This window comes from Pteronotus mesoamericanus, unplaced genomic scaffold, assembly GCF_021234165.1.
Source record: "Pteronotus mesoamericanus isolate MK-2021 breed Mesoamerican mustached bat unplaced genomic scaffold, CSHL_Meso_final contig_27, whole genome shotgun sequence".
Taxonomy (NCBI): Eukaryota; Metazoa; Chordata; class Mammalia; order Chiroptera; family Mormoopidae; genus Pteronotus; species Pteronotus mesoamericanus.
In genome coordinates, this window is record NW_026555115.1 from 19,737,512 (window position 1) to 19,764,015 (window position 26,504).

A 26,504-nucleotide genomic window follows, 5' to 3' on the forward strand; every position below is an offset into this window, starting at 1 on the left:
CTTGAGCTATAAGATATGTTATAACCTGAAAATGCAGTGACTGGGTACATCTTATTTAATTGGTTTCCCTCTTCTAGCCACCTTCTCTCTGTTCCTTCCTCTTAAAGCTAAGAATCTAGGTAAGATTGGAAGTTTAAGCCTAAAACCAAAGCAAATACCTTATCAGAGAAAAGGAAATAAACAACAAAAAAAGCTGCATGGACTTTTTCATCCCTTCCTCAATAAGCAGAAAAAGATCTCTGTATCATTTAGTTCTTAAAAAAAAAAAAAAAAAAAAAAAGGCTTAAATTGAAACCAAGGAGCACATAGAGGAAAATCAATTTTTCATGCAAATGAGTCTCAGATGTTTCAACTTTGGTCTACATGATGTTTAAATCAATCTCTTTAATCTTGACGTGTAAGATGATATGTTTAAAAAAAAGAGTAAGAGGAATAAGAAGAAAACACTTTTACTGTCTATCCATATACGATGCCATCTTGCTCTGCTCAAATACTAGGGAACTATCCTTATGAGTTAAGTGGCACCGTGCTTACTGAAATTTTTCTTGGGAGTTTCCAGATAGCATGAGTTCCTTCCTCTGTAATCTAAGAAAAAATGTGAGCTGTACACTGTTTATAGAGTGGTCACACAGAAGCGATGAGTGAGGCAATTCCTGATTGCTGGAGTTTGTACAGTTACATAAAGGTGAAAAATCTTACACACATTAAGCAGAATATTACTGTATTTAACTATTTGTACTGTAATCCCATAATAGATATTTCCTTTTAAAACAAATAGAGTTTGTGAGGCAATAAGGACAAACAGTGAGAATTACTTGAGCCTTATTACTCAAGTTCCCACTAGAGATAAAGACACATTCCCAACAAGGAAGGAAACTGATAAACATGTGAATATTCACAAACAGAAAATATCACAGAAACTCACATGACTGTAACAAATGACAGACAATGAACATTTATCTCTTACACTAAAGGCACTACTAATATACAGATATCCTATTAACATCTAAAGAAGCTCTGAAATCAGCAGTTAAAGGTGTCCATTTAGTTCAATACCAGCATTTTTAAATAGACCTACTCTAAGACTCCTGGCAGAGTTCCCAATGAGCTAAATGTAATCATATATAAGGAGCAGCTCCATATAAAAATTGTGATATCCAACTTTTTAAAAAGTATAACTTACTTCCTTAAAAATATAAGCACATCACAAAAGCTGAGGACGAGAGAGAGAGAGAGAGAGAGAGAGAGAGAGAGAGAGAGAGAGAGTGTGTGTGTGTAAATAAATACATTAGGCCTTGGTACCACTGATAAATTTTCAAAGATCCTAAAATAATTTCAAGAGCCACAGCTTGAACAATACACACCCACACATGACATGCAAAGACAGAAATGCCAGTCACTTAGCAGTTCAGTATAAAGCTAAAAATATGGAAACAGAATGAGAGGCATTTGTCATGTAAATAATGTACATCATAAAGTGATTGTGCTTCTAATATATAGCACATCTTGGATTTTTTTAAAAAAATTAGAATTTCGTCAGTCCCAGGAAGCACTACATATGGACCAACAATGGAGCTCTTATAGATGTTTAAGTTAGCTCTACAAAAGAATAATGCAATTTTTTAAAACTAACATGATTAATATTTTCTACTTTATTCTAAGATTAATTTGTAATCATTGTACCCTGTAAATTTTGAAACTTAATTTTATTAGAAATTACCAATGCTGGTTCTTGAATAGTCTAAAAAAAATTGTAATTAGTTGCTTAAATCTAGATTGCTATTTATAGTTCTAAGTACTTAAATGAAGTATTCTGATCAGTATTCTAAAGTTGCTTTGGTACAAAATTTAGAATCAAGCAAAACTGGCAGCACCAACACAAGTGTGATTACTTCACAGCAGGTCTAGAGGACCCTCAGAGACAACAGAACATAAGTGAAAACACTTGTAAGAGCCATTCTCCTGACAATTCTGTTACATCATTAAAAAGAAAAATAAAATATACATTCAGTAAATTATACTTGAGGCCCAATTTCCATGCTCCATTTAATTATCCCTCAATGATAGTGTAAAAATATTTATTATTATTGCAATATGCTGTCTAATTCGTACTTCAGGATGCTTCTAATGATGAGGCCAATAGTTAGAGTGGGACGCCTTAATGCTTAGTCCACTTGTATTATTTTAACACAGGATTTAATTTAGTCTTTTTAAAAATAGCTTTATTGAGGTATAATTAATGTAAAGCAAACTGCACATATTTAAGATGTACAATTTGATATAGTCTTTTAAACAGCATGAAAAGTGCCTGACAACTTAAACATTAAAAATTTTCAATTGAAACATTATTTTAAAATAGCACATCCTAATTTTTTTTTATGAAACACAGATATGGATTTCTAAAAAGGCAGGTGGAAGGGAAAGAAATTAATTTAATTCCAAGTACCAAATTCATTCAGAAGGTTTAGCGACGCCAAAATTGACAGCCAGTTTTCTTGATTTTCTTCTTGAAGAAGAGCTTGGTGCTGACTTATGGTGACACATACCACGGCCTTGAGGGACAGCTTCAACTTGACAGGAAGATGTAGGCTGAGTAATCTGAGAAGGCTTTAAGGAAGCTGATGAATTCTCCTGTGGAACCACTTTGGTGACACTGGAAGACCCTGGCTGGCTAGTCTGAAGTGGGGTGGCTTGAGGACTTTGGGCCTCCTTATTCTCAAAGTTCTTTTTGTTTGCAACCCTTTTTTTAGTAACCTTTAAGGAATAAAAGCATCATCAATTGACAATGTAGGCTAAAAAAAAAAAACTAGTCAAAAAATACCATAAATCACACTGCTAATATTTGTTGATCTCTCTTGACTTGTGACTTCCAGTTATAAGTTTCCAAATAGACTTTAGAATTAGAGAAATTTAGTTATGAATATTTAAAAATTCTTCATACCTTAAATATAAAAAAATCATACGCCTGATTTTAAATCACTTTGTGCTAGTGAAGGCTATCATTACTTGTTGTGATTGTTATTTATTAGAACATAAACTCAGAGTGTGGGGGCCAGGTCAGACCGCCCACCATTGGTCATAATATATAAGCTCAGCACCCAGATCTGTAGTGGGCTTCTAGTTGGCACTGAATAAGTAATTCTTAAATAAACACATTTTTACCAATAGTCTTTGAACATTAAAAAAATTATCTTAAAAACCTAACAATTCTATCTCTAGGTCTCACCTGTAGAGGTATGAACTGATTGTGCACACCACCTGCTGCTGCCCCAGCCGTGGGCACGGGCCCGGCATACGGAGTATGATGAAAGGGCTTTCCGGGAACTGGCACCGGTGGTCCCCATGGCATTGAGCCAAAGAGATGAGATGATGAAGGCATTATATTAGCTGTTATAAATCATGGAAAATTTTTTTTAGTAAAACAGTCTCATAAAATCCCTGATATTGAAGACCTCCTTGTGCTACTGTTCTTGGTTTTTTAGCTTTGGCAAGGAGGCATATACTTACCTTATGACAAATCTTGCTTACAACATTCAACCTCAGAAGCCACTCTTATGATTAGGAACAATTTTACAGAAGTCAGCTTATCATTATGCTATCTGGCCTACAACGCCCAAGGATAACATATACTGATATGAGTTTTAGGAGTATTTGTAATACTATTTTAAAAAATCATAAAAGGGTCATTGAAATGTCCCTTTGGGGAGAAAAGACAGGGCACAAAGAAGTAATTCTTAAGGATCTCAACTGCCCCCAATGCTAAGTTGCTTTCATGGTTTTCCCAGTCTACAAAAAAAGAACAAAAGCTCGTCATCAAATGTGATCACTTTCATGACATGTAGAATCTTTCTTTTCACTATTCTAATATTTTTAATTCAAGGATTTTAAAAAGTTATATCTTGTTTCTTATTAAAAGCACATTGAATCAGGAGTTTCCAAACCTGATTTAAGGTTGTATATTCAATCACCTGGGGAGCTTGTCAAGTAGAGATTCCTGGGCAAAGCGTCAGCTCTAACAAGCCAGTCACTCGGGCCCAGAATCTGTACTGTTAACAAGGTCCACAAGTGATTATGCAGTCAGTAACGGTGCAACACTTGGGCACTACTGTATTAAACAGCATGCTTCCACTGAAGAAGACATGTACTATGTTCAAACCTTCTTTTCAGAGAGAGATAAAGGCCGCCAGAACTGTACAACAGTATAACCTAATTATGTACAATTTAGCCACTTAAGAACTTTTTGGATTAGGAGAATCATAAATGCCCAAATTCTGATGAAGAAAACTATGTAGATTTAGAAAATTAGGTCTTGATAATACATACAGGCAACTTTGGTAGCAGTCACAATGTTACGAAGATTCATGCAGAAAAATCAGATGAAGCTGATCCTGCCTCAGGATTTGGAGGCATTTAGTGCTCAACTGCTTTCTAGCTTTGACCTTCTGTTAGACAGTAAAATACCATTTTGATTCTTGAACTTTTAAACGTATTTGCCCCTGCTCACTGACCCCTTTAGGTTATCTCTTTATTACTTGTACTCTTTGAGTTTCTAGGCAATCTGTGTCTCTTTTCATTTATTGCACTAAGTATTTGGTGGTCCTTTCAATTTAGAGATGCATGTCCTTTAGTCCAGGAAGTTTTCTTATTTTCTTCTTTGATACTTGTCCTCCTTTCCATGATCTCTGGTCTCTTTTTCTGGAACTCCAATTAGATGGGTGTTGGATCCATGCACTGCCCCTCTAAACCTCCCTTCTTTCTTATTTTCTACATTTTTTCTTCTCCCTGAGATTTCCATGGCTTTGCTTGGACTTAATTTGCTGAATTTTAAAAATGCAACTCAACATTTGATTCTTGTTCTCCAAATTATGTTTTTTTTTAAAAAAAATTATTGTTTTTATTTTTCGGTTGTAAAATACCATTTTATTTCACTAAGAATATTAATTAAGACTATCTTTGAAGTCTCATTTCCTACATTATCTCTATTTTCAGATCACTTGCATTTCTTTGTTTTGGGTTCTCTTTTAAATTTAGGTATTTTCTTTTCCTGAAGTGTTCAGGATCTCTCTCAGTCTAGTCTCTTATTTCTTTCAAAGAGCAAGACACTAAACAGTGATCAGAAGCAGTGTCTGTGTTGGAAGGGATTAGGCTAGATGACTTGAGATCTTCTCTTTAGGATGATCGGGTAGTGAGCCAGACTTGCGGTTGGGACACTCTCCAAAAGTCAGTAGGTCTTTTCTTTGGAGTTCAGTGAATTTCTCACAAGAACCATTCCCCAACTAACTTCCTATCTGGGATATGGCTGGCTACAGTCAGAAAACAGGATGGGAAAAACAAAATTTACCTTACACTCCATTTTCAGCCTAATATTTCTTTTTTTTTTTTACTCTCTGCCCAGTGTTCCCATATCTAGGGGGCCCTCTGGAGAACACACCTCCAGTCTTTTGCCTAGAGAGGCAACTGCATGGCTGTGTGGGGATGGGATCCGGGGAAGGGGGGAGAGGGTCCTATCATTCCACACAGACTCTGAACCCATCCCACTCTTCCTAGCCCAGGCTTCATGGGAAGCTCTGGCAGCTTCTGACAAAGTCCAAGCTCTGAAATCTCATGGGAATTGTGAGAGACAATCTACTCATCAGCTCATTTGTATCCTCTTCTACAGACACTTTAGTTTGTATTAAGTTGGCCAAAAAGTCCATTTAGTATTTTCTGTAAAATAAAAGGCACGTTTTTCATCTTCACTAACAACTTTATTGATTTGGACATTTTGAGTATGTTGGCTATCTACCACTATTGGCTTCTAGTGGGTACAGAGGCCAGGCGTGCTGCTAAACATCTGCCAAAGCACAAGACAGCCCCACAGCAAAGAACTATTTGGCCAAAATGTCAATAGCACCAAGAAACTTCACAAACCACTCTTGCCACATTTGATCAGTCACAGTACCTACTTCATACACTGCACAAATCATGTTTTGCATTTCAGTTGTTTTTATCTTTTGTGAAATAATAAAGCATAATACCCCAAAAATGTTGCTTGCCTTCTTTCATCTTCAATATTAAAGTGGCTACACAAAAATTCACCATTTCTTATAAGTTTTTTTACATGCACACTGATATGACAGCTGTCACAATACAATCTAACAAAACTGTTTCTGAATGAAGTTAAAGACAACTAAGGGTTCCCAGAGCCATCTTACAGAAAAACCAAATGAACTTTTTGGCCAACTCAACAGCTTAACTCTGCTATGCTAAATTGGTTACTACACTTTTAACTGTTTTTCTTATCACAAACTCCTTTCGAATCTTTAATTTGCTGATATTTCTTCTCTCATCTTGTTGTGATTCTAGGTTACGCTTTAAAAATAATTTGTTTTTTAGTTTAGGCAAAAAGAAGAGATAACTTGTTTATTCAGCATTATTAATTTCTCTAATGTTTATAGTAAGGATCAGATATGGAGAACTGGAATAATACCAGGCATATAGCAGACTCAAAAAAGTAATTTTCTAAACTTGAAACAAACAAGGTATTGGTTTTAAAATGATAATTAGGATATGAAGAAGCCAACTGTCAGGAAAACAAAAGGTTTTCCAAATATACTGTTAAAAGAAGTGACAAATGGTCAATGTTTATCATTTCTAATGATAAAATAAATTTTAGCCTTGGCTGGGTAGCTCAGTTGGTTGGAGTGTCATCCTGTAAACTGGAAGGTCGAGTGTTCAATTCCTAGTCAGGGCATGTGCCTAGGTTGTGGGTTTGACTCCCAGTTTGGGGTGTAGCGGAGGCAACTGATAGATGTTTTTCCCTCTCTCCCTCCCCTCCTCTCTCTCTAAAATTAATAAATATATTCTCAGGTGAGGAATAAAAAAAAGTGTTCAATGAACTTAAGACTTAGAATCATGAAATTACATAATGTTAGTCTCAAAGAGATCTTAGACAAATCCAGCATAAATTAGAAAATGGAGTCCCAAAGAAGTTACATGAGGAAGTCACTAAATGGCCACAGGAAGCACGGAGCTACCAGCTTGATAACTTGGGCACTGACATTTGAAGGAGGCAGACCATTATGAGAGAATATGAAGAAACACACCAGAAAGCTTAACTGCCCCCCACTTTTCATCTCCCTCATCATCAAGGACAGTGTCTTTTATAGCCACAGTTTCGAAGCCTGACCTGTTTTCATTTCCTTCACCTGTCTTCTCCTGACGTGTGTGTGTTTTCTAATCCTCACCCATGGACACTTTTTCATTGTTTTTAGAGAGAGGGGAAGGGAGAGAGAAAAACATTGATGTGAGACAGAAACATCCACTGGATTCCCCACCCCCATATGCAACCGACAGGGGACAGAACCCACAACCTAGGCATGTGCCCTGACCAGGAATCCAACCCGGCGACCTTTTGATTTATGGGACAAAGCTCCAACTGAGCCACACAAGAAGGCCTCCCCATCTTTGTTTTTAATGTCTAACTTAAACCCAAATCCATCTCTTGGCAGCTATTAGGGACTATGGGGCTACCCAGAACAAAGTACCATCCTATTTTACCCACACTAGAGTCTGGAGGAGGAAAAGGATGTTGCTAGACGAATCTGCAGCCTCTGGTTTCAGGTTAACGTCTCACTATGATTTATTACATTCCCTAAATACCTAATTTTTTTTTATTCAAATCGATGCATCTTAAAAGAGCTTTCTAAAAATAGTAACTCAATAACAAATATTTAGAAGAGCAAAATATCTTACCAGTAGGTTGGGGAAAAACTGGAGGAATGGTTCCAGGTGGTACAGCAGGAGGGTAATTTGCAAATATTGGTGGAGGCAAAGGGAAACTCATTCCTAAGGAGCCCTATGGAAGCATTTAAAAGTTATTAAAAAAGTGCAACAAAAATATCTATAGGAATTAATTAAAAATTTATGACAGGAAATCATAACAGTTCTTACCAACTGCTGTAAAGCAAAAAGTGCAGCTTTTTCCTTGGCTTCATTTTCAGAATGGCACTGTGGCCCACGTACCAGTAAGCCATTAGATAATTTTACTTGGCAAACTGTCATTGTCTAGAAGAGAGAATGTGAATGTCTATGAAGTTATCTATCTAGGAAGCCAACTTTCTCCCCCAAATCTTAGTTTAAACGAGTAGAATAATTTCACCTGACATTCTGTAAAAAATAAAAAAATAAAAAAATTCAAGAATTCAGAAGAGGACTACTTAATTTTTGGGTTAGCATGCAAAAACTTTAAAATTTTTGCCTTATCGCCCAATGTTTACAAAATAAAATGCTTTGTAACGTAGCCGAAGGGTCAAGCATGTTAATGCAAATGAAAGCCAGCAAAACTGTTTTCTTCATACCAAGGGTTGGGAAACCAGGACTTCTACTTGCTTTTGCAAATAAGGTTTTATTGGAACACAGCTGAGTCCATTCTTTAATGGATCATCTGTGGTTGTTTTTATACTATAATTGCAGAGTTGAATAGTTGTGATATAGACCACATGGCCTGCAAAGCCTAAAATACTTACTGTCTGGACCTTTACAGAAAAAACTTGCTGACCCCTGCATTACCCCATCCTCCAAAGAGACAATATTTAGCTAATATGAATTAATTACCAAAATCTAAGGCTCAGAGGTACTGATTTTATATTCACATTTAAATTATAACTCTTTACATTACACCACTTTTCTTTTTAAAAGAATTCTCTTTTATTTTTTTATTTTTTTATTTAAATCTTGAGAAATATTTAATATATTCACGTATTATTTAGGTTAAAAAACTACTGTTTCAAAAGGCAGCAGAGTTTAATTCTGCTTTCTGTTTTAGGCAACAATGCACTAAGAACTTATATATAAAAAGAATAAAACAACCGTTCTTGTAGCTAGCGGCACTCAAGGTGCAGTCTGAGGACCCTGAGACCGTTTCTAGAGGTCCCTGGGTCAAAACTATTTTCACAACAGTATTAAGATGCTATTCGCCCTTTTACTCTAATTTTCGCAAGTATATGGAGAACAAAAACTTCACTGATATAGTTTCTAATTCTACATTGCAACAAGCTTTTAAGAAAACACAATGTTTTACTGTAACATCAAAGAATATCCACAATTATATGAAAAGGCTATTAAAATTCTCTCCCCTTTTCAGCTATCTACTATGTGAGGCCACATTTTCTTCACATATTTCAACCAAAACTACATATCACAAGAGACTGATAGTAAAAGAAGGTATGAAAATCTAGCTTCTATTAAGCTAGCCAGGGAAAAGATTTGCAAAAATGTAAAGCAAGGCCTCTTACTAATTTTTTTGGAAAACTTATTTTTAAACATTTTTAATTTCTAATATGGTAAATATGCACATAACACAGGTAAACAAAAGTTCTTTGCCCCCCCGCCCCCACAAAAGTGGGGCGTTTCTAAGATCAGAAAGTTTGGACCAAGATACTTGAAACCAAAATCCCTAGTTCTATCATCTAAAGAATGTTGCCAGGCTCCCTTCTGCCTAGGTTCCTCTGTCAGGCTCTCTCAGGGCTCTGGTTCTGCATACAGGGAACAGCTAGAGTGAGAAGCTATGGATATATTGATGATAAAGTAGAAAAAAAAAGTCAGCCCCATTAGACATTTTCTAGGCAAAGACTTTCATCAATTTACTTAAGCTTAGTGTTAAAGAACTTCTATAAATGAAACATCAGTATACTATACCTGTGATGTTCTAAGAAAGGAGAAATCTGGTGGTGGCATTCCAACAAGGGAACAAATTCTAGAAAGTTCAGTTATGGGTGTGGACATAGGAGGAACCTGGCTGGAAGCAGGCCAACACACATTGTCTATAGACCGAACATGATGGTACTCACTAGCACTGTGAGGCTTGTTTATATAAGATGCTACCAAAAAAGAGAACAGGGCACTTATTAAATGATATCTCAAACTATGTAATTACAGGGTTTCATAAAATACAAGCAAACAATTGTTAAAAGGTGAAAAAAGGAATCTCCTAAGAAGCAAATATAACGATTTAGTGCTGCATAAAATAACTAAGAATTCGATAAAGATTTTTAGGTGATTGAAATTAATGATATGTGATTAATATAAAGGTTTTAAAATACAATAAATAGCTGATAGGCAAAAATGAACATCTTGAGCCATTAATGATTACAAAGTTATGTTACAGGCAAAATTTAAACAAGAAATGGCTCTCTTGAAGTGATATACAATTAATTCTTAAGTTTTGAGGCTCTTGCCTCAAAATTTCTCAAAATTTCATCTTATATTCTGAGACACATTAAATGAATGATTTTGTTGCTCCACATGATGCTTCTTAATTTTTTTCTGAAATTAAGTCTTTAAAGTGCTTTCATACAGAAAATGATTTAAAAGTTCTTACAGTTCACATTTTTCATGATCAATTAACTCACGAATAGAACAAGAGCATACCCCATGGAAGTATCAATCTAACCTTCTTACCATTTTAGACTAAGAAAAGGTTAACTGGCAGAGCCATAGATCTCATTAGTTCTGCAACATGGGCTGGATTCTCAGTTCTTGACTCTAAGGTGTATAATTTTTTTTTCACTATGCTGAGATAGAGTAGAAGTTACTTGTTTTTGACAGTGGAACCATCTCTATCCAATTTTGTTTTAAGTTTTTAATTTGTCCTATTTCAAGAGCACGTGTGTCACTATGGTAATGAGTTTCCTAACAGTTACTGAAACTTTTACTTAATTATTTATCCCAATTTCCCAAAAATATATGGAGTATAAATGGAGGAAGGCTCCAATTTTGTTTCATATTCTGCCCCTTAATAAACAGATCTGCTTATTTCAAATGTTTTTTACCTCTCTGAGAAACTTCTGTCCCCATCTACTTTTCAATTATTGATTCTTCCAGGTAGCCTTTTGCAGACAATGATATAGAAAAAATACTAAAATATAGGGGACATACAGAGTAGGGGCAATGATAGATATTTACTGAAATCCAGGTATGTGTCAGATGTTGTGCCATATACACTTCAGAGATTTCAGGTAAGCACCCAATTTCCAATGCCTGCTTACATTAATTATTTTTAATTGATTTTATAGTTCTTTTATTTTTATGTTGGTCAAGTTACTTTAACATAATGCTAATATTAATTTTTGAAACCTACAATGTGCTAGATACAGTTTTAACAGTTTTATAGGTGTCATATAATTATCAAAACAGTCATCTGAAATTTTATTTTCATTTTGTAAACAGGAAAAAAGAAGTTCAGAAAAGTTAAGTGATATATTTGAGTTACACAATCATTTTTAAATTACTGGGGGAAAAAAGCTAAAATGTGAAAAGCTTTCCAAGTTTGGGATCTACAGAATGAGTATCTGTAATAGTACAATTAAAGTACTCACAAGAAGACATTTAGGAACTATACACCTATTGGTTACAGAGTTAATATACAAATGACAAAAACATAAAAATCACATTCCTATTTGTTACTTTTAATTATAGTCTTTAAAAAATAACAGTAGGGTTTTAAGGGACAGATCGACAGCAATACAATCATAGTAGGGGATTGTAACACCTCATTGTCATCAATGTATAGATCTTCCAGACAAAAAGCCAACAAGGACACAGTGACCTTAAATGACATGCTGGATTGGATAGCTTTAATTGATATTTAAAGAACATTTCATTCCAAAGTAGCAGAATATACATTCTTCTCAAGTGCACATGGAACAGTCTCAAAGAGAGACCACATGTAGGGACACAAAGTAAGTCTTAACAAATTCAAGAAGATTAAAATCATATCATCTTCTCAGATTTCAATGGCACGAAACTAGAAATCAACAACAATGAAAAAAACTCAAAAACATTCAAACACATGGAGGCTAAATAGTATGTTATTAAAAAAATGAATGAGTAATCAGTGAGAACAAGGAAGAAATCAAAAATTACCTGGAAATAAATAAACTGAACAAACAACAACCCAAAATCTGTGGGACACAGTGAAAGCAGTACTGAGAGGGAAGTTCATAGCATTATAGCCCTATCTCAATAGGCAAGAAAAAACTCAAGTAAAGAATCTATGCCTATACTTGAAAGAACTAGAAACAGAACAAGAAATAAAGCCTAGAATGAGTAGAAGGAAGGAAATTATAAAGATCAAGGCAGATATAAATGTCACAGGAACTAAAAGAACAATACAAAAGATCAGTGGAACAATGAGCTGATTCTTTGAAAAGATAAGACTGACTACCCTTCAACCGACTCATCAAGAATAAAAGGGAGAACCCAAACAAATACAATCAGAAATGAAAGAGCAGAAGTAAAAACTGACAGCACAGAAATACAAAGGACTGTAAGAAAATACTATGAGCAACTACATGCCAACAAATTGGACAACCTGGATGAAATGGATAAATCCTAGAAACATACAATCTTCTAGAACAGAATCAGGAAGAATCAGAAAACCTGAATAGACAGATTACAACTGATGAAATTGAAGCAGTAATAAAAAAACTTCCAGCAAACAAAAGTCCTGGAACAGATGGCTTCACAGGCAAATTTTACCAAACACCTATTCTTCTCAAACCAGTCCAAAAAAATTCAAGAGGATAGAAGAATTCCTAACTCTTTTTACAAGGCTAGCATTATCCTAATTCCAAAACCAAATAAAGACACTAGGAAAAAAGAAAATTACAGGACAAAGTCGCTGATGAATATACATGCTAAAATCCTCAACAAAATTAGTAAAGCGGATCCAGCAATATCTTAAAAAGATCATGATAAACTGGCATTTATTCCGGGGAAGCAGACTGGTACACTATACCCAAAAACCAATAAATGTGATATATCATGTAAAAATGAAAAGACAAAAATAATGTGATCAATAGACGCAGAAAAAAGAGTTTGATAAAATCCAGCACCAATTTATGATAAAAGCTCTCAGAAAGTAGGAATAGAGGGATCATACCTCAACATAATAAAAGCCATATAAGAAAAACCTACAGCCAGCATCATACTCAATGGGTAAAAACCGAAAGTGTTTCCCTTGAGACCAGGAACAAGACAGGCCTGTCCACTTTTATTACTCTTATTCACCATAGTACCAGAAATCCCAGCCACAGCGATCAGACAAGAAGAAATAAAGGGTGTACAAATTGGAAGGGAAGAAGTAAAATTGTCATTCATAGAAGACATGATATTGCACATAGGAAACCCTAGAGACTCCAGCAAAAAACTAACAGATCTAATAAATCAATTTGGTGAAATAGCAAAATACAAAATTAATATTCAGAAATCAGTGGCATTTTTATATACCAATAATGAATTATCAGAAAGAGGCACTAATAAAAGAATTCCATTTACTATTGTAACAACAACAACAACAACAACAACAACAACAGTAACAACAAAAAGGTACAGAGAAATAAATTTAACCAAGGAGGTAAAAGACCTGTATTCAGAAAACTATAGGACACTGAAGAAAGAAACTGAGGAAAATACGAGTAAGTGGAAGCATATATTGTGTTCATGGATTAGAAAATTAACATAATTAAAATGTCCATACCAGCTGAAGCAATCTAGATTCAATGCAATTTCTATTAAAATACCAATGGCACATTCCACAGATCTAGAACAAATATTCCAAAAATGTATATGGAACCAGAAAATTCCCCAAGTAGCCTTAGCAATCTTGAGAAAAAAGAACAAAGTTGGAAGGATCATAATACTTGATATTAAACTATACTGCACGGCCAGTATAGTCAAAACAGCCTGGCACTGATATAAGAACAGGCATGTAGATCAATGGAAGAGAACAGAAATCAACCCAAGTTAATTGATATGGTCAACTAATACTTGGCAAAGGAGTCAAAAGCATAAAATAAAGACAGCCTCTTTAATAAATGATGTTTGGAAAACTGGACATGTATGTGCAAAAAATAAAACTAGACCACCAACTTATACAAGAATAAACTCAAAATGGATGAAAGACTTAAATGTAGGTTGTGAAACCATAAACATCCTAGAAGAAAACAGGCAGTAAAATCTCAAACGTTTTTTGTAGCAATATTTTTTTTGATATATCTTCTCTTGCCAGGGGGAAAAAAAACCCCAAAAAACAAATGGGACTATATCAAACTAAAATGCTTCTGCTGAGCAGAAAGAAGAAACCATCAACACAATGGAAAGGGATTCCCCAGTATGGGAGAACATATTTGAAAATGCTACATCTAAAAGAGGTTCATTTCCAAAATATATAAAGAACTTATATAACTCAACATCAGGAAGATAGACAATCCAATCTAAAAAAGGGCAAAGGACCTGAATAGACAATTCGCCGAAGAGGACATACCAATGGCCAATAGACATATGGAAAAATGATCAACGTCACTGATCATTAGAGAGATGTAAATTAAAACCACAATGAGATCACCTCACACCTACCAGAATGACTGCCATCAATAAATCAACAAACAACAAGTGTTGGCAAGGATGTGGAGAAAGGAAATCCTCCTGCACTGTTGGTGGGAATGCAGATTGGTGCAAACACTGTGAAAAACAGTACGTCATTTCCTCAAAAAAATTAAAAATGGAACAGCCTTTTGACCCAGTGATCCCACTTTTGGGACTATATCCTAAGAATCCCAAAACACCAATCAGAAGGAATATATGCACCCCTATGTTAGTAGTGGCATTATTTACAATAGCCAAGATCTGGAAACAGCCCCAGGCCCCATTAGTAGATGAGTGGATAAAAAGCTGTGGTATATTTACACAATGGAATACAATGTGACCATAAAAAAGAAGGAACTCTTAGCTTTTGTAACAACATGGATGGACCCGAAGATTATTATGCTAAATGAAATAAGCCAGTTGGTGAAAGACAAACACCCCATGATCTCACTTATATGTGGAATCTAATGAACAAAATAAACTGAGAAGTAAAATAGAAACCATAGATACACAGAAGAGACTGACAGCTGTCAGAGGAGAGGCAGAGGAAGGGGGAGGACTGGATGAAAGAAGGTGAAGGGATTAGCCAAAGAACATATATGCATAACCCACAGACACAGACAACAGTGTGTGGTGATGGACACAGGGAAGTATGGGCGAGAGTGGGATGGAGGTGGGCAATGGAGGGAGAAAGTGGGGACATCTCTAATAGTGTAAACGGTAACAATAAGGTAAAAAAAACCCAACAAAACACCAGTAGTTTCATCTCTAAAAGACACATGATAAAAAAACTGAATTTTTGAAATGATATTAGTAGTTGTTGCACTTAGTTTTTACTTACTTAATTTCTTATTTTGTTTAGGCTGTGAGGAAGGTACATATTCATCTCTTCTATTAGAGGAAACAGTGACTTCATTACCAAACTGCTTCATTTCATTCTTATGGTCCAGAGGGTCAGAGACATCAATTTTTAGAATTTCTTTAAGCATCCGTGTTCCCTTCTGTTTTGAAAATGGTATGGAGATGATGGGGAAAGGGGAGAAAAGTTAACAGAATTACAGAGCTTACTGATCCTTCTTTTAATGAGTTACATTGTTAAAAATTAAAACAGTAACTATATTCAGATAGAGAATAGGAAAAATCAGTAGCCTAGAGGGGAAAAAAGCCCCCAACATTTTGTACAGGTGAGCTTTTTTGCAAAAAGAAAAAAAAAGTTTATAGTTACTACTTAACTTTTGACCAAATTGCCCTAGTAGCAATGCTTGAAAAGTATGGGAGCTACGTATGGTCCAAAGAGAAAAGAGAAAAAATGGCTTGGTATTTCTCACAGGGTGACAATAAAGATTAGCACACTAGTCTACGTGATAGAGAAGTGTTTTAATAGTTGCATGGGATGTGTATTCATGGTCAACAACAATGAAATTACCATAGTACAAAAGCTCCAACAAAATACAAACCATAGCAAATGACTGTGGTGACAAATGCTCTTCACTTGGAGGCTCTTCATGATGAGATGACTGTACTTCATGTTCTTTGGAGATATTCAAAGATGCTAAAAAGTTCTCAAATCCAGTGTTAGGCTAAAAGAATAACATTTTATGCATGAAGATGAAAGTACAAGGACAAAGAAAAAGCTAAGACTTCTATGTACAAAAATGATTTTTAATTTTCACCCATCATGTAACCAGGTATTAAACTGTGGAAAAACCAAATGAATGAATGTTCATTTACCTTATCAACAGCATTTGGATAACCAGCCCCAACTTTCTGATTTTCTGACACTTCCATACTTTCATTTCTCTTTAGTAGCTTAGTATTACATTTGTCAGGCCGTCCAAACATCTACAACAAGAGTACAAAGGAGTTTTCTGGGCAAATAAAATTTATAATTACTACTTAATAGTGTTCTAAATAAATTTCTATAAACTTTTTAAGTGTGATATTCTCCCATTTATATCATAAGAAAAAAGGACAGCCTATAAAATTGGATGTGGAAAAAAATTACATATTTACATACATTAATTTCTGAATAAGAATTCAGGATTCCTTTACATTATGAAAATAGGTAGTAAGCCACAACAGGGGTGATTCCAATCCTATTTCAGTATATTTGGTTTTTGTTCACATATTATGTACCTTACTTTAGCATTAAATCATTATTCTGAGAAAGAGTCCATAGGCTTCACCAAGGAGGTCCATAACATGAAGAAAATCATAGTACAAGAGTTGCAGAAGAGGGCCTTAAATGTCATATAATTCAACCATTTTATTGATATCTAATATTAATGGATACAACTTCCAGTCAGGATGGCGGCACAGGTAAACACGGCTCGCGTCCTCACAGAACCACTTCAAAATTACAATTAAACTACAGAACCACCATCACTCAGAACTGTCAGAAATCTAGATGAATTGAAGTCTGACAACTATGGAATTAAAGAAACCACATCCATCCAGACTGGCAGGAGGGGCAGAAACGGGGAAAAGACAGGTCCCACATCCACAATGGGTGGATAAAATTCGGGAAGGAAATCTCAGGAGTGAGAAGTCCCAGGCAAACACCAGGCCCTCCAGCCCAGGGTTCCAGGGCCCAGGAGATAATTCCCCACAACTTCTGGCTGCGGAAACCAGCAAGGATTCAGTCATTGGAAGAAACTTCTGGAGTCCTAAGCAGTTGCTCTTAAAGAACCTACACACAGGGTTACTCAGGCTCACTTCCTCTGAGATCCAGCACTGGGGTAGCAGCTTGAAAGGGACCAGGGGTCTACAGAGAGGAACTGAAGTGTGTGAGATAAGGCAAGAGCTAGGGGACAGCTCTTTCTCCCGGGCAGAAAAGCAGGCCGAGGCCACTGTCCCTTTTCTGAACCCTCCCACGCACAGAGCCACAGAGCTGGCAGGCTGGTGCCATATCAGAGACTATATAAACCTAACACTGTTTGCCCCAACATGCAGATCCCAACACTCCATCCCATGCGACTCACAGGCCCACTAGCTGTTAACAGGAACTTTTTCATATGAATGGCTAATCTTGGCTCATGCTTTACAATTTCCTAAATCCTATCAAACAAGCAGCAGCCAGCCTCAGTGGGCCACCAGTCCCAATACCTCTTGGTAAGCGACTGCAGGTCCAGCACTAGCAACAACTAGCCTAGAATCGCAGCTTGGCTTTGCCTGGGAATTCCAAGCCCAGCACAAGTAGGAGCCACCTCAGATTGCCTTGTAGCTCATGCAGGGTGACGCTAGGGAGAACACAGATGGGGGCAGACCATGGCCTGTACCACCCCAAAAAGCCAGAGCCTGTGCACCCAGTGGATAGCTACAGACCACGTCAAAGCACCACCACCCTTCCTCTCTACAGTGGATCTTCCACAGGTTGGTGGTCAGTGGTCATAGCCAGTCCTTGCAGCTGCCTGGCCTGGCTAAATCCCTCTCACTGACCTGCCAACAGCAATCAAGGCTCCACTGCAAGAGAAAGGTGTACTCATGACACCAGCTTGGGTAATAGGGGAGGCTGTGCCACTGGACCCTACAGGACAACTACTACATTAGGGCACACTACTAAGACATGGAATCATTACAGCTGTACCTGATACATAGAAATAAACATAAGGAGGCTGCCAAAATGAGGAGACAAAGAAACATAGCCCAAATGAACGAACAGATCAAAACTCCAGAAAAAGAGCCAAACTCAATGGAGATAAGCAATCTATCAGAAGCAGAGTTCAAAACTCTAGTTGTAAGGATGCTCAAGGAAATTAGTGAGGACATCAAGAACATAAAAAAGATCCACTCAGAAACAAAGGATACACTAACTGAAACAAAGAACAATTCACAGGGAAACAACAGTAGAGTGGATAAAGCCAAGAATCAAATCAATGATATGGAACATAAGGAATCAAAACACAACCAATCAAAAGAAGAAGAAGAATAAAAAAAAACAAGGACAGCATAAGCAGCCTCTGGGACAACTTTAAGCATTCCAACATTTGTATCATAGGGGTGCCAGAAGAAGAGAAAGAACAAGAAACTGGAAATCTATTTGAAAAAAATAATGAAAGAAAACTTCCCTAATTTGGTGAAAGAAATAGACATGCAAGACGAGGAAGCAAAAAGAGTTCCAAACAAATTGATGTGAAGAAGCTCACACCAAGACACATCATAATTAAAATGCCAAAGGTTAAAGATAAAGAGAGAATCTTAAAATCAGTTAGTTACCTACAGGGGAGTTCCCATAAGACTGTCAGCTGATTTCTCACAACTTTGCAGGCTAGAAGGGATTGGCAAGAAATATTCAAAGTCATGAAAAGCAGGAACCTACAGCCAAGATTGTTCTGTCCAGCAAAGGTATCATTTAGAATTGAAGGCCAGATAATGAGATTCTCAGACAAGAAGAACTAAACGAGTTCATCATCACCAAACCATTATTATATGAAATGTTAAAGGGACTTACTCAAGAAAAAGAAGACCAAAACTATGAACAATAAAATGGCAATAAATACATATCTATCAACAATTCAATCTAAAAAACAAACTAAGCAAACAAGAAGAACAGAGATAGAATCACGGATATGGAGAGTGTTTTTATGGTGTTTTTATGGATATGGAGGTGTGAGGGGGTGGTGAGGAGAATGGATGAAGAGGTGAGGGGATAAAGAAGTACAAAAAGATAGTTACAGAATAGCCATGGGGATGTAAAGTACAACATAGGAAATGGAGGAGCCAAAGAGCTTATATGTATGACCCATGGAAGTGAACAATGGTGTGGGGACTGCCTGAGGGAGTGGGGGTGCTGAGGGGAGAGGAGGGAAGTACAAAAAACTGTAATGGCATAATCAATAAAATATAATTAAAAAATAGAAAAAAATAAATATTAATGGATTCTATTTATTGAGAACGTGTTACATGCCAAATACTCTGCTAAGACATCTTTTATACATTTAATATATTACTAGTTATAAGAGATCTAATCTTTTCAAACTCTGCATTAAAATATACATACAAACACATACACATGAAAAGGATACATGCTGATTTTTTTAGATTAAAATTTGTTACAGTTTGATCATACTTCTTATCAAACAGCAAAGGCTAAATATAATAAAACATAAATTACAGCTTCCCCCTGCAACCTAATTCCAAGGAATTAACCATTATATTTACAGTGCTGATTCACATACTTGCACCATATATAAACATTTCTGTACTTACATATATACAGTTATGTACATAGGTATAGTCATATGTGTATATATGGAAGATATATATTGAGAGAGACAAGTAATCTATTTTTATTTCCATTTTAAAGATGAAGACCTTGAGGCTGAAAAATGTAGTGAATTGCTCCAGGCCACCCAATTATCAAACAAAAGAATTAGGGTTTCAGGTATGTCAAGTTCCAAATCCTGGACTCTAGCTGTGCAACCATGCATCCAAATGACTCTCAGGCTACACTTTAGCATCCTCTTGCCACATACCTTATGAATTTGATTGCAAGGGCTGTAAAATTCAGTCTGATGCCACAAAGCCACCAATTGCAATAAAAAGTTGATTCCTAAGCATTTCTATACTTAGCTTACCTGGTTACTTGACATTTTTTGTGACCGACTCTCAGTTTTGGGACTCTTACTCTCTTCTTTAACTAGGGTCAAGAAAATAGAAATTTCGGTAAATGAAAGAACTTCCTGCACACTAATTAAATATGCCAAATATTTACCACTACACGGTACTATGTTAAAAATTCACATAATTCCAAGACGAAGATCCTGATCTTGAGGGGCTTATAATCTGGAGGAGGGGAAGAGGAGCTACTCACAGATAACAACAACAAAAAAGAAGAAAAGATGGCATCTAAATGAACCTTCAAGGATGACAAGTTTCCAATGGGCAAAAAAAGGAGTCTAAGTAAGTATTCCAGGCAAAGGAACTAATAGGAGAAAAGACATGAAAAAGAACAAGGAATGTGTTTCTAAAACTTTAAATAAACCACTTCTGCTGGAGCTTAAGGAGTCTAATGGAGTTTAATTGAACTCAAGAAGCAGACTGGTGCTATAATCAAAGAGGCATTAAAGACTATGTAATTAAACTAGTAGACAAAAGGCAACCATTCACAGAAAGCTTTTCAGCAGACAGTAGTGATCTGATCAGAATTGTGCATTAGGAAGATTAAAATATGGCAGTGGCTGATTAATTAGGAGATTAAGAGGCCAATTATGAAGCTATTTTAGTATTAATGTTTAAAGGGAATTGGGGGAATAACAGGGGAAATTAAAAGAATGAATTAGAAGAGGAAGGGAGGAAGGAAAGAAAGGAAAGGAAGGAAAGAGAAAGGGACAAAAATTATAAAGAGATGGTGAGGAAAGAAGTAGGGGAAGGGGATGGGAGGGAGGAAATGGGAGGGGATGGGAGCAGAAAAAGTAGGGATAAAGCTAGAATAGGAAGGCAGGAGTGGGAACAGATAGAAAGGAAAGAAAAGAGGAGGGAAAAAGGAAAGTAAGAGAAAGAAGATAGGAAAGGAAGTAATTTTGCAAAAAGAAGGAAGAGAAAAAGCGAGTTGACAGGTATCAACATTAAACCTTTATTGAGATACACACACAAGAAAACGAATTAAAATTCCATATGATACAAAAACTTACATACATTTATGTAAACAATAATTACAATATATTTCAATTAAATATAAAAATCTTCAAGCTATATTTATCATATTTATAAGGACATTAATCTGACTTCTGGTCAAGATGGAGGCGTACATAAAGACACTGTGCCGCCTTGCACAACTACAGAAAAAATTACAACTAGACCGTAGAAAAAAATATCACCTAGAACTGTCAGAAAATCAAACCATGTGGCAGTCTGACAACCAACGATTTCAAGAAACCAAATTCATCCGGACAGGGAGCAGGGGTGGAGATTTGCAGACGGGCGGAGAGGTGCAGAGACAGTGTGGCACGGAGAAGCAGCAGAATGGGAGGTGCCATATTCATGTGCGGTGGATAAAAATTGGGAGGGATGCCTTGGGAGCATGGAGTGTCAGCCCCAGGCCAGGCCACACAGCCCAGGGTTCCAGTGCCAGGAAGATAAATCCCCATAACTTCTGGCTGTAAGCACCAGTGGGGCTTGGGGTGGCGAAAGAAACTGCCAGATTTTCAGAAGACTCCTCTTAGAAAGCCCATACAGACTTAGGACATACACAGACTCACCCTCTCTGGGATTCACTACCAGGGCAACAGCTAGATGGGCACCAGTGGCATAGGGGGAGAAACTGAAGTGACTAGAAACAAGGTAAATGCTGGGATGAATAAACCTCCAGAAGCCAGGCAGCGGCACTGTCCCTCCTCTGAACCCTATACCTGCACAGAGCCAGAAAGCAGTGAAACGGGTTGTCCCACCCTGGTGGTTACCAAAAGCTCTGCTCCACACAATTTACAGGTGCCTTTTCTATAACAGGCCACGCTCTACTAATACAGGAAGTCAAAACAGCTCTTTCTAGAACACAGAAACAAACACAGGGAGGCTGCTAAATTGAGGAGACAAAGAAATACAGCTCAAATGAAAGAACAGAACACAACTCCAGAAGAAGAACTAAATGAAACAGATAAGCAATCTATCAAATGCAGAGATCAAAACACTGGTTATCAGGATGTTCAAAGAAATCACTGAGTATGGCAACAGTATAAAAAGACCCAGGCAGAAATGAAGGTTATATTAAGTGAAATAAAGAAAAATCTACAGGGAACCAACAGTGGAGGGGATGAAGCCAAGATTCAAACTAATGATTTGGATCATAAGGAAGAAAAAAAGCATTCAATCAAAACAGCAAGAAGAAAAAAGAATTTTAAAAAAACAAGCATAGTCTAAAGAGCCTCTGGGACATCACCAAACCTACCAATATCTGAATCACATGGGTGCCAGGAGAAGAGGAAGAGCAAGAAATTGAAATCTTATTTGAAAAAATAATGAAAGAACCTTCTCTAATTTGACAAAGAAATCAGACATACAAGTCCAGGAAGCACAGAGAGTCCCAAACAAGTTGGATCCAAAGAGGACCACACCAAGGCACATCATAATTAAAATGCCAAAGGTTGAAGATAAAGAGAGAATCTTAAAAGCAGCAAGAGAAAAGAAGAGAGATCCCTGCAAAAGAGTTCCTGTAAGACTGCCAGCCAATTTCTCTAAAGAAACTTTGCAGGCAAGAAGGGACTGGCAAGAAGTATTCAAAGTGATGAAAAGCAAGCATCTACATACAACCTAGATTACTCTACCCAGCAAAGCTATCATTAGAATGGAAGGGCAGATAAAAGTGCTTCCCTGACAAGGTAAAGGTAAAAGAGTTCATCATCACCAAGCCATAATTATATGAAATGTTAAAGGGACTTATTAAAAAAAAAAAAAAAGAGCAAAACTATGAACATTAAAATGGCACCAAACTGACAACTATAGACAACTGAATATAAAAAACAAATTAAGCAAACTAGAAAGGAACAGAATCATATATACGGAGATCATATGGAGGGTTATGAGCTGGAAGGGGGAGAATAGGGGAAAAGATGCAGGGATTTAGAAGCATAAATTGGTAGGTACAAAATAGACAGGGGGATGTGAAGAATAGTATAGAGAAGCCAAAGATGCGTGACCCATGGACATAAACTAAGGAGGGGACTCCTAGAGGGAATGAGTGTACTGGGCAGAGAGGGGAAAGGGGAAAAAACTGGGACAACTGTAATAGCATAATCAATAAAATATATTTTTAAAAAGGACATTAATCTATATTTAACTTTAAAACAAAAAATTAGATATTGGTACAAAACTAATCTAGCCCTGACCAATCTTAGCTGGTTGGATGTCATCCCATAAAGCAAAAGGTCACCAATTTCATTCTCTGTAAGGGCACATGCCTTGGTTGGGGGTTTGTCCTTGGTCAGGGAGTGTACAATAAATAGGCAACCGATCGACATTTCTCTCTCAAATTGATGCTTCTCTCCCCCATTCTCTCTCCCTTGCCCTCTAAACATAAACAAAATCTTAATATATAGTCTAACTTATCAAATTGAACCAAAGTTATAAAACTACATTTTTTAAAAATCACTTTTTATAAAAACATTTTAAACAACTGATTTTAATGCTACAAGTTCTATATAAATGCACAAAAAGCACATTAGAACCAGGACTACACATCTGATGTTTCCTCTCCTGGGAATCTCTTCAGCTAGCTGTCTGCATAGCTTATCCTATTCCACCCCCCATTTATTTGGGTCTCTGTTCAAGTATTATGTCCTCACACAGGCATTCCCTGACCACCTGTTTAAAATAGGACACCTCTCACTCTATCCTCCTAATCTGCTCTATTTTTCATCAAAGCATTTATCATTACTACAGATTATGGAACATATTATTTCTTTGGCTATGATCAGATTCCAGTGTAGAATGTAAAAACTTATACTCTGGTTTCCCTTCAGATCATATAAATCTTTCATCTTTTACTAAAGAATACCGTGGAGAGGAACAACTCTTGAGTTTTCACTCAATTTTTTTGAGGCCTTGTGTTCATGGGGCTTATTAAATAAAGTAAAAATTTGTCTGTTTGTTCGTTCATGAATTCCCAGCAACTTGCCCATAATTGTTCAAGTAAGAGTCATTGAATAAATAAATAAATGAATAACAAATGAGTCACATTTTAAACATAAAGAGCAATTTGCTGCAGTTGGGTAATACTCTGATCAAGAGAAGAGAAAAAGTAAGTGCAAAATGAAGATTCCCATTTCTGCACCTCCTCTTGTGCCTGGAACACAGTAGATACTACTGCAAAAAGTGAAAGAGTGAAAGTTTACAAACTACGTAACAGAATTATTATTAACAAAAATCTGTAATATAGTTTGGATTAACTAGCAAGTGTTTACACATACAAAATGTAACTGGATTACTTTAAATAAAATCTCAAGAAGTACTTAGTGCTAAGGCATCAGGAAAAATGTCAGAGTAAGGACCTCTAAAAGTTCTCTTTTCCATAAAAGCATTGAGAAAATGGATATAAATTACCAAAATCCAAATTTTCAGAAATATGGAAGTTAATCAAAGGCTTGCAGCAATCGGGGAATAATATTCAAGAAAAAGACAAAATCAGTAAGAACAGTGAACTCTGTGGCATTTTTACATTCCCTAATTCCATTTCCCAGTCTCCAGCTCCATGTAGCCTTCGAAAATAACAGCTAGAACTTTTGGTGAAAACCCACAGAGAGATCAAAAAGAGCTGGAGCTCTTTCAAAGTGTTATACCCAACAGTCTATGATGACAGTATTTCCATGATATCAAAATCAAAGACATCACAAGAAAAGAAAATTAAAAATATCCCCTATGAACATAGGTGCAGAAGTCCTCAAGGAAACCATATGATCATCTCAATAGACACAGAAACAGCATTTGAGAAAATCTAACATCCCTCCAAGAAAAACAAAAAACACCCTAGGAATAGAAGGGAACATCCTCCAATAATGAAAGGCATCTATCAAAACCCCACAGTTAACACTACACTTACTGCTGAAAGATTGAAAGTTATCCTTAAGCTCAAGATAAGAATGTTCACGCTCATCACTTCTATTAACATTGTGTTGGTGGTTCTGGCCACAGCAGTAAGGCAAGAATAAGAAAAGCATCTAGATTGTACAGGAAAAAGTAAAACTATTTGCAAAGGCCACAAAATATTAGGGCTAATAAACAACTTCCAAAAGATAGAAGGACATTAGATCAATACACAACATCAGTTTTATTTCTATATATAATAACGAATAATAAAAAAATTGAGTTCCATTGACAATAGCAGTAAAAAATAAAATACTTAGAAATACATTTAACAAAAGAAGGCTTGTACAATGAAAACTGCAAGACATTTTTAAGAGAAATTAAAGAAGACCTAAATAAATAGACATTTTGTGTTCATGGACAGAAAGACTTACTATCGTTAAAAAAACAGTACCACCCAATGTGATCTACAGATTCAACGCAATCCCTATAAAAATTCAAGCTGCCACTTTTGCAGAAATAGACAAGCTGATCCTAAAATTCATATGAAAATGCAAGGGACCAGAATAGACAAAACAATCAGGAAAAGAAAAATTGGAAGATTGAAACTCCCCAATTTCAAAACAAATGTACCGTAGTAAACATGGTGTGTTGCTACCATAAAGATGGCATATTAAAAAAAAAAAAAAAAAAAAGATGGTGGAGGAGTGAACGGGAGTCACGTGGACCTCCTCCCAAGACCAAACTGGAATTACGACTAAATAGTGGAGAAATCACCTGGAAAACAATGAGGGAGAGGAGCCTTGGAGCTGTGGACAGACAGTGGAATCAACTTTCACACATCCTAACAGGTGAGAAGTGCTGTGGAGGCTCCAGAGGGTGGGCTGGGCGCCCACAGGTACCAGCACCAGAGGGACATTGAAACGGCCAGTTGGATCCCCCTGAGAAGAACAGGGTCTGAACCATAAAAAGGGACCCGAGACTACAGCAGCTGAAACCAGGAAAACGCACAGACAAAACGCAACCCCGAAAAGCTTAGGGGTGCTCTTTGCCAGAGACAGGTGGCTGGAGATGCAAAGAGACACTTAAAGGGCGAATGCAAAAATTTGCAGCGGCAGCTGCCCTCCATGATCTCTGGGTAGAGGCGGGAGCAGAGTGGGCTGGTGCCTGAGGAAAGATTGGTGAGGAAAACTTTGTGAACTGAGACGGTGGCCAGCGGAGCCCCAGTCATAACTCACCTCCCACTCTGCAGCTACCACCTCGCCCAGGCATAAGAGAATCAATTAACCTGCCTTTTGCGCGCTCCGCACACAGTTTGTGTGCGCGTGGGCAAGGGGCTGAGTGTAGACTGGCTGGAAGATATAGAGAATCCCTGGCCACAGGGGACACAGCTGCATAGAGACCCTTGAGGAGATACTGGAGACTGAGGGATTGGGGAAAGAACTGGAGGATTATCTGAGATCCGTGGAAGACAGTTCCTCCCCCATTCCATAGTCTCCATTTGCGCAGGCAGGCCACGCGCCCAAAGAGGCAGAGGCAGGGAAAGCATACAATGGAAGACCCTAACCTGACCAGTGCGGGGG

General features: G+C 36.8%; 1 protein-coding gene and 1 non-coding gene across 2 annotated transcripts in view; one reads left to right on the plus strand and one right to left on the minus strand.

The window, feature by feature from the left end:
• Positions 1 to 268: 268 nt before the first annotated feature.
• The window catches only part of XRN1 (5'-3' exoribonuclease 1), a 146,920-nt gene continuing 120,684 nt past the window's right edge, over positions 269 to 26,504 (minus strand). Inside the window, exons 34-42 of the mRNA XM_054575090.1 lie at positions 19,983 to 20,044; positions 16,138 to 16,248; positions 15,864 to 15,986; positions 15,248 to 15,407; positions 9,679 to 9,860; positions 7,933 to 8,046; positions 7,735 to 7,837; positions 3,227 to 3,387; positions 269 to 2,754 (exon numbers count right to left, since the gene is read on the minus strand). Coding sequence (XP_054431065.1) covers positions 2,452 to 2,754; positions 3,227 to 3,387; positions 7,735 to 7,837; positions 7,933 to 8,046; positions 9,679 to 9,860; positions 15,248 to 15,407; positions 15,864 to 15,986; positions 16,138 to 16,248; positions 19,983 to 20,044 — 1,319 coding nt within the window. The 3' untranslated portion in view covers positions 269 to 2,451. The remainder of the gene's footprint in view (positions 2,755 to 3,226; positions 3,388 to 7,734; positions 7,838 to 7,932; positions 8,047 to 9,678; positions 9,861 to 15,247; positions 15,408 to 15,863; positions 15,987 to 16,137; positions 16,249 to 19,982; positions 20,045 to 26,504) is intronic.
• LOC129071865 (U5 spliceosomal RNA) lies at positions 23,842 to 23,959 on the plus strand. The gene has a single exon (XR_008529291.1). It is a non-coding gene; the product is annotated as a U5 spliceosomal RNA (small nuclear RNA).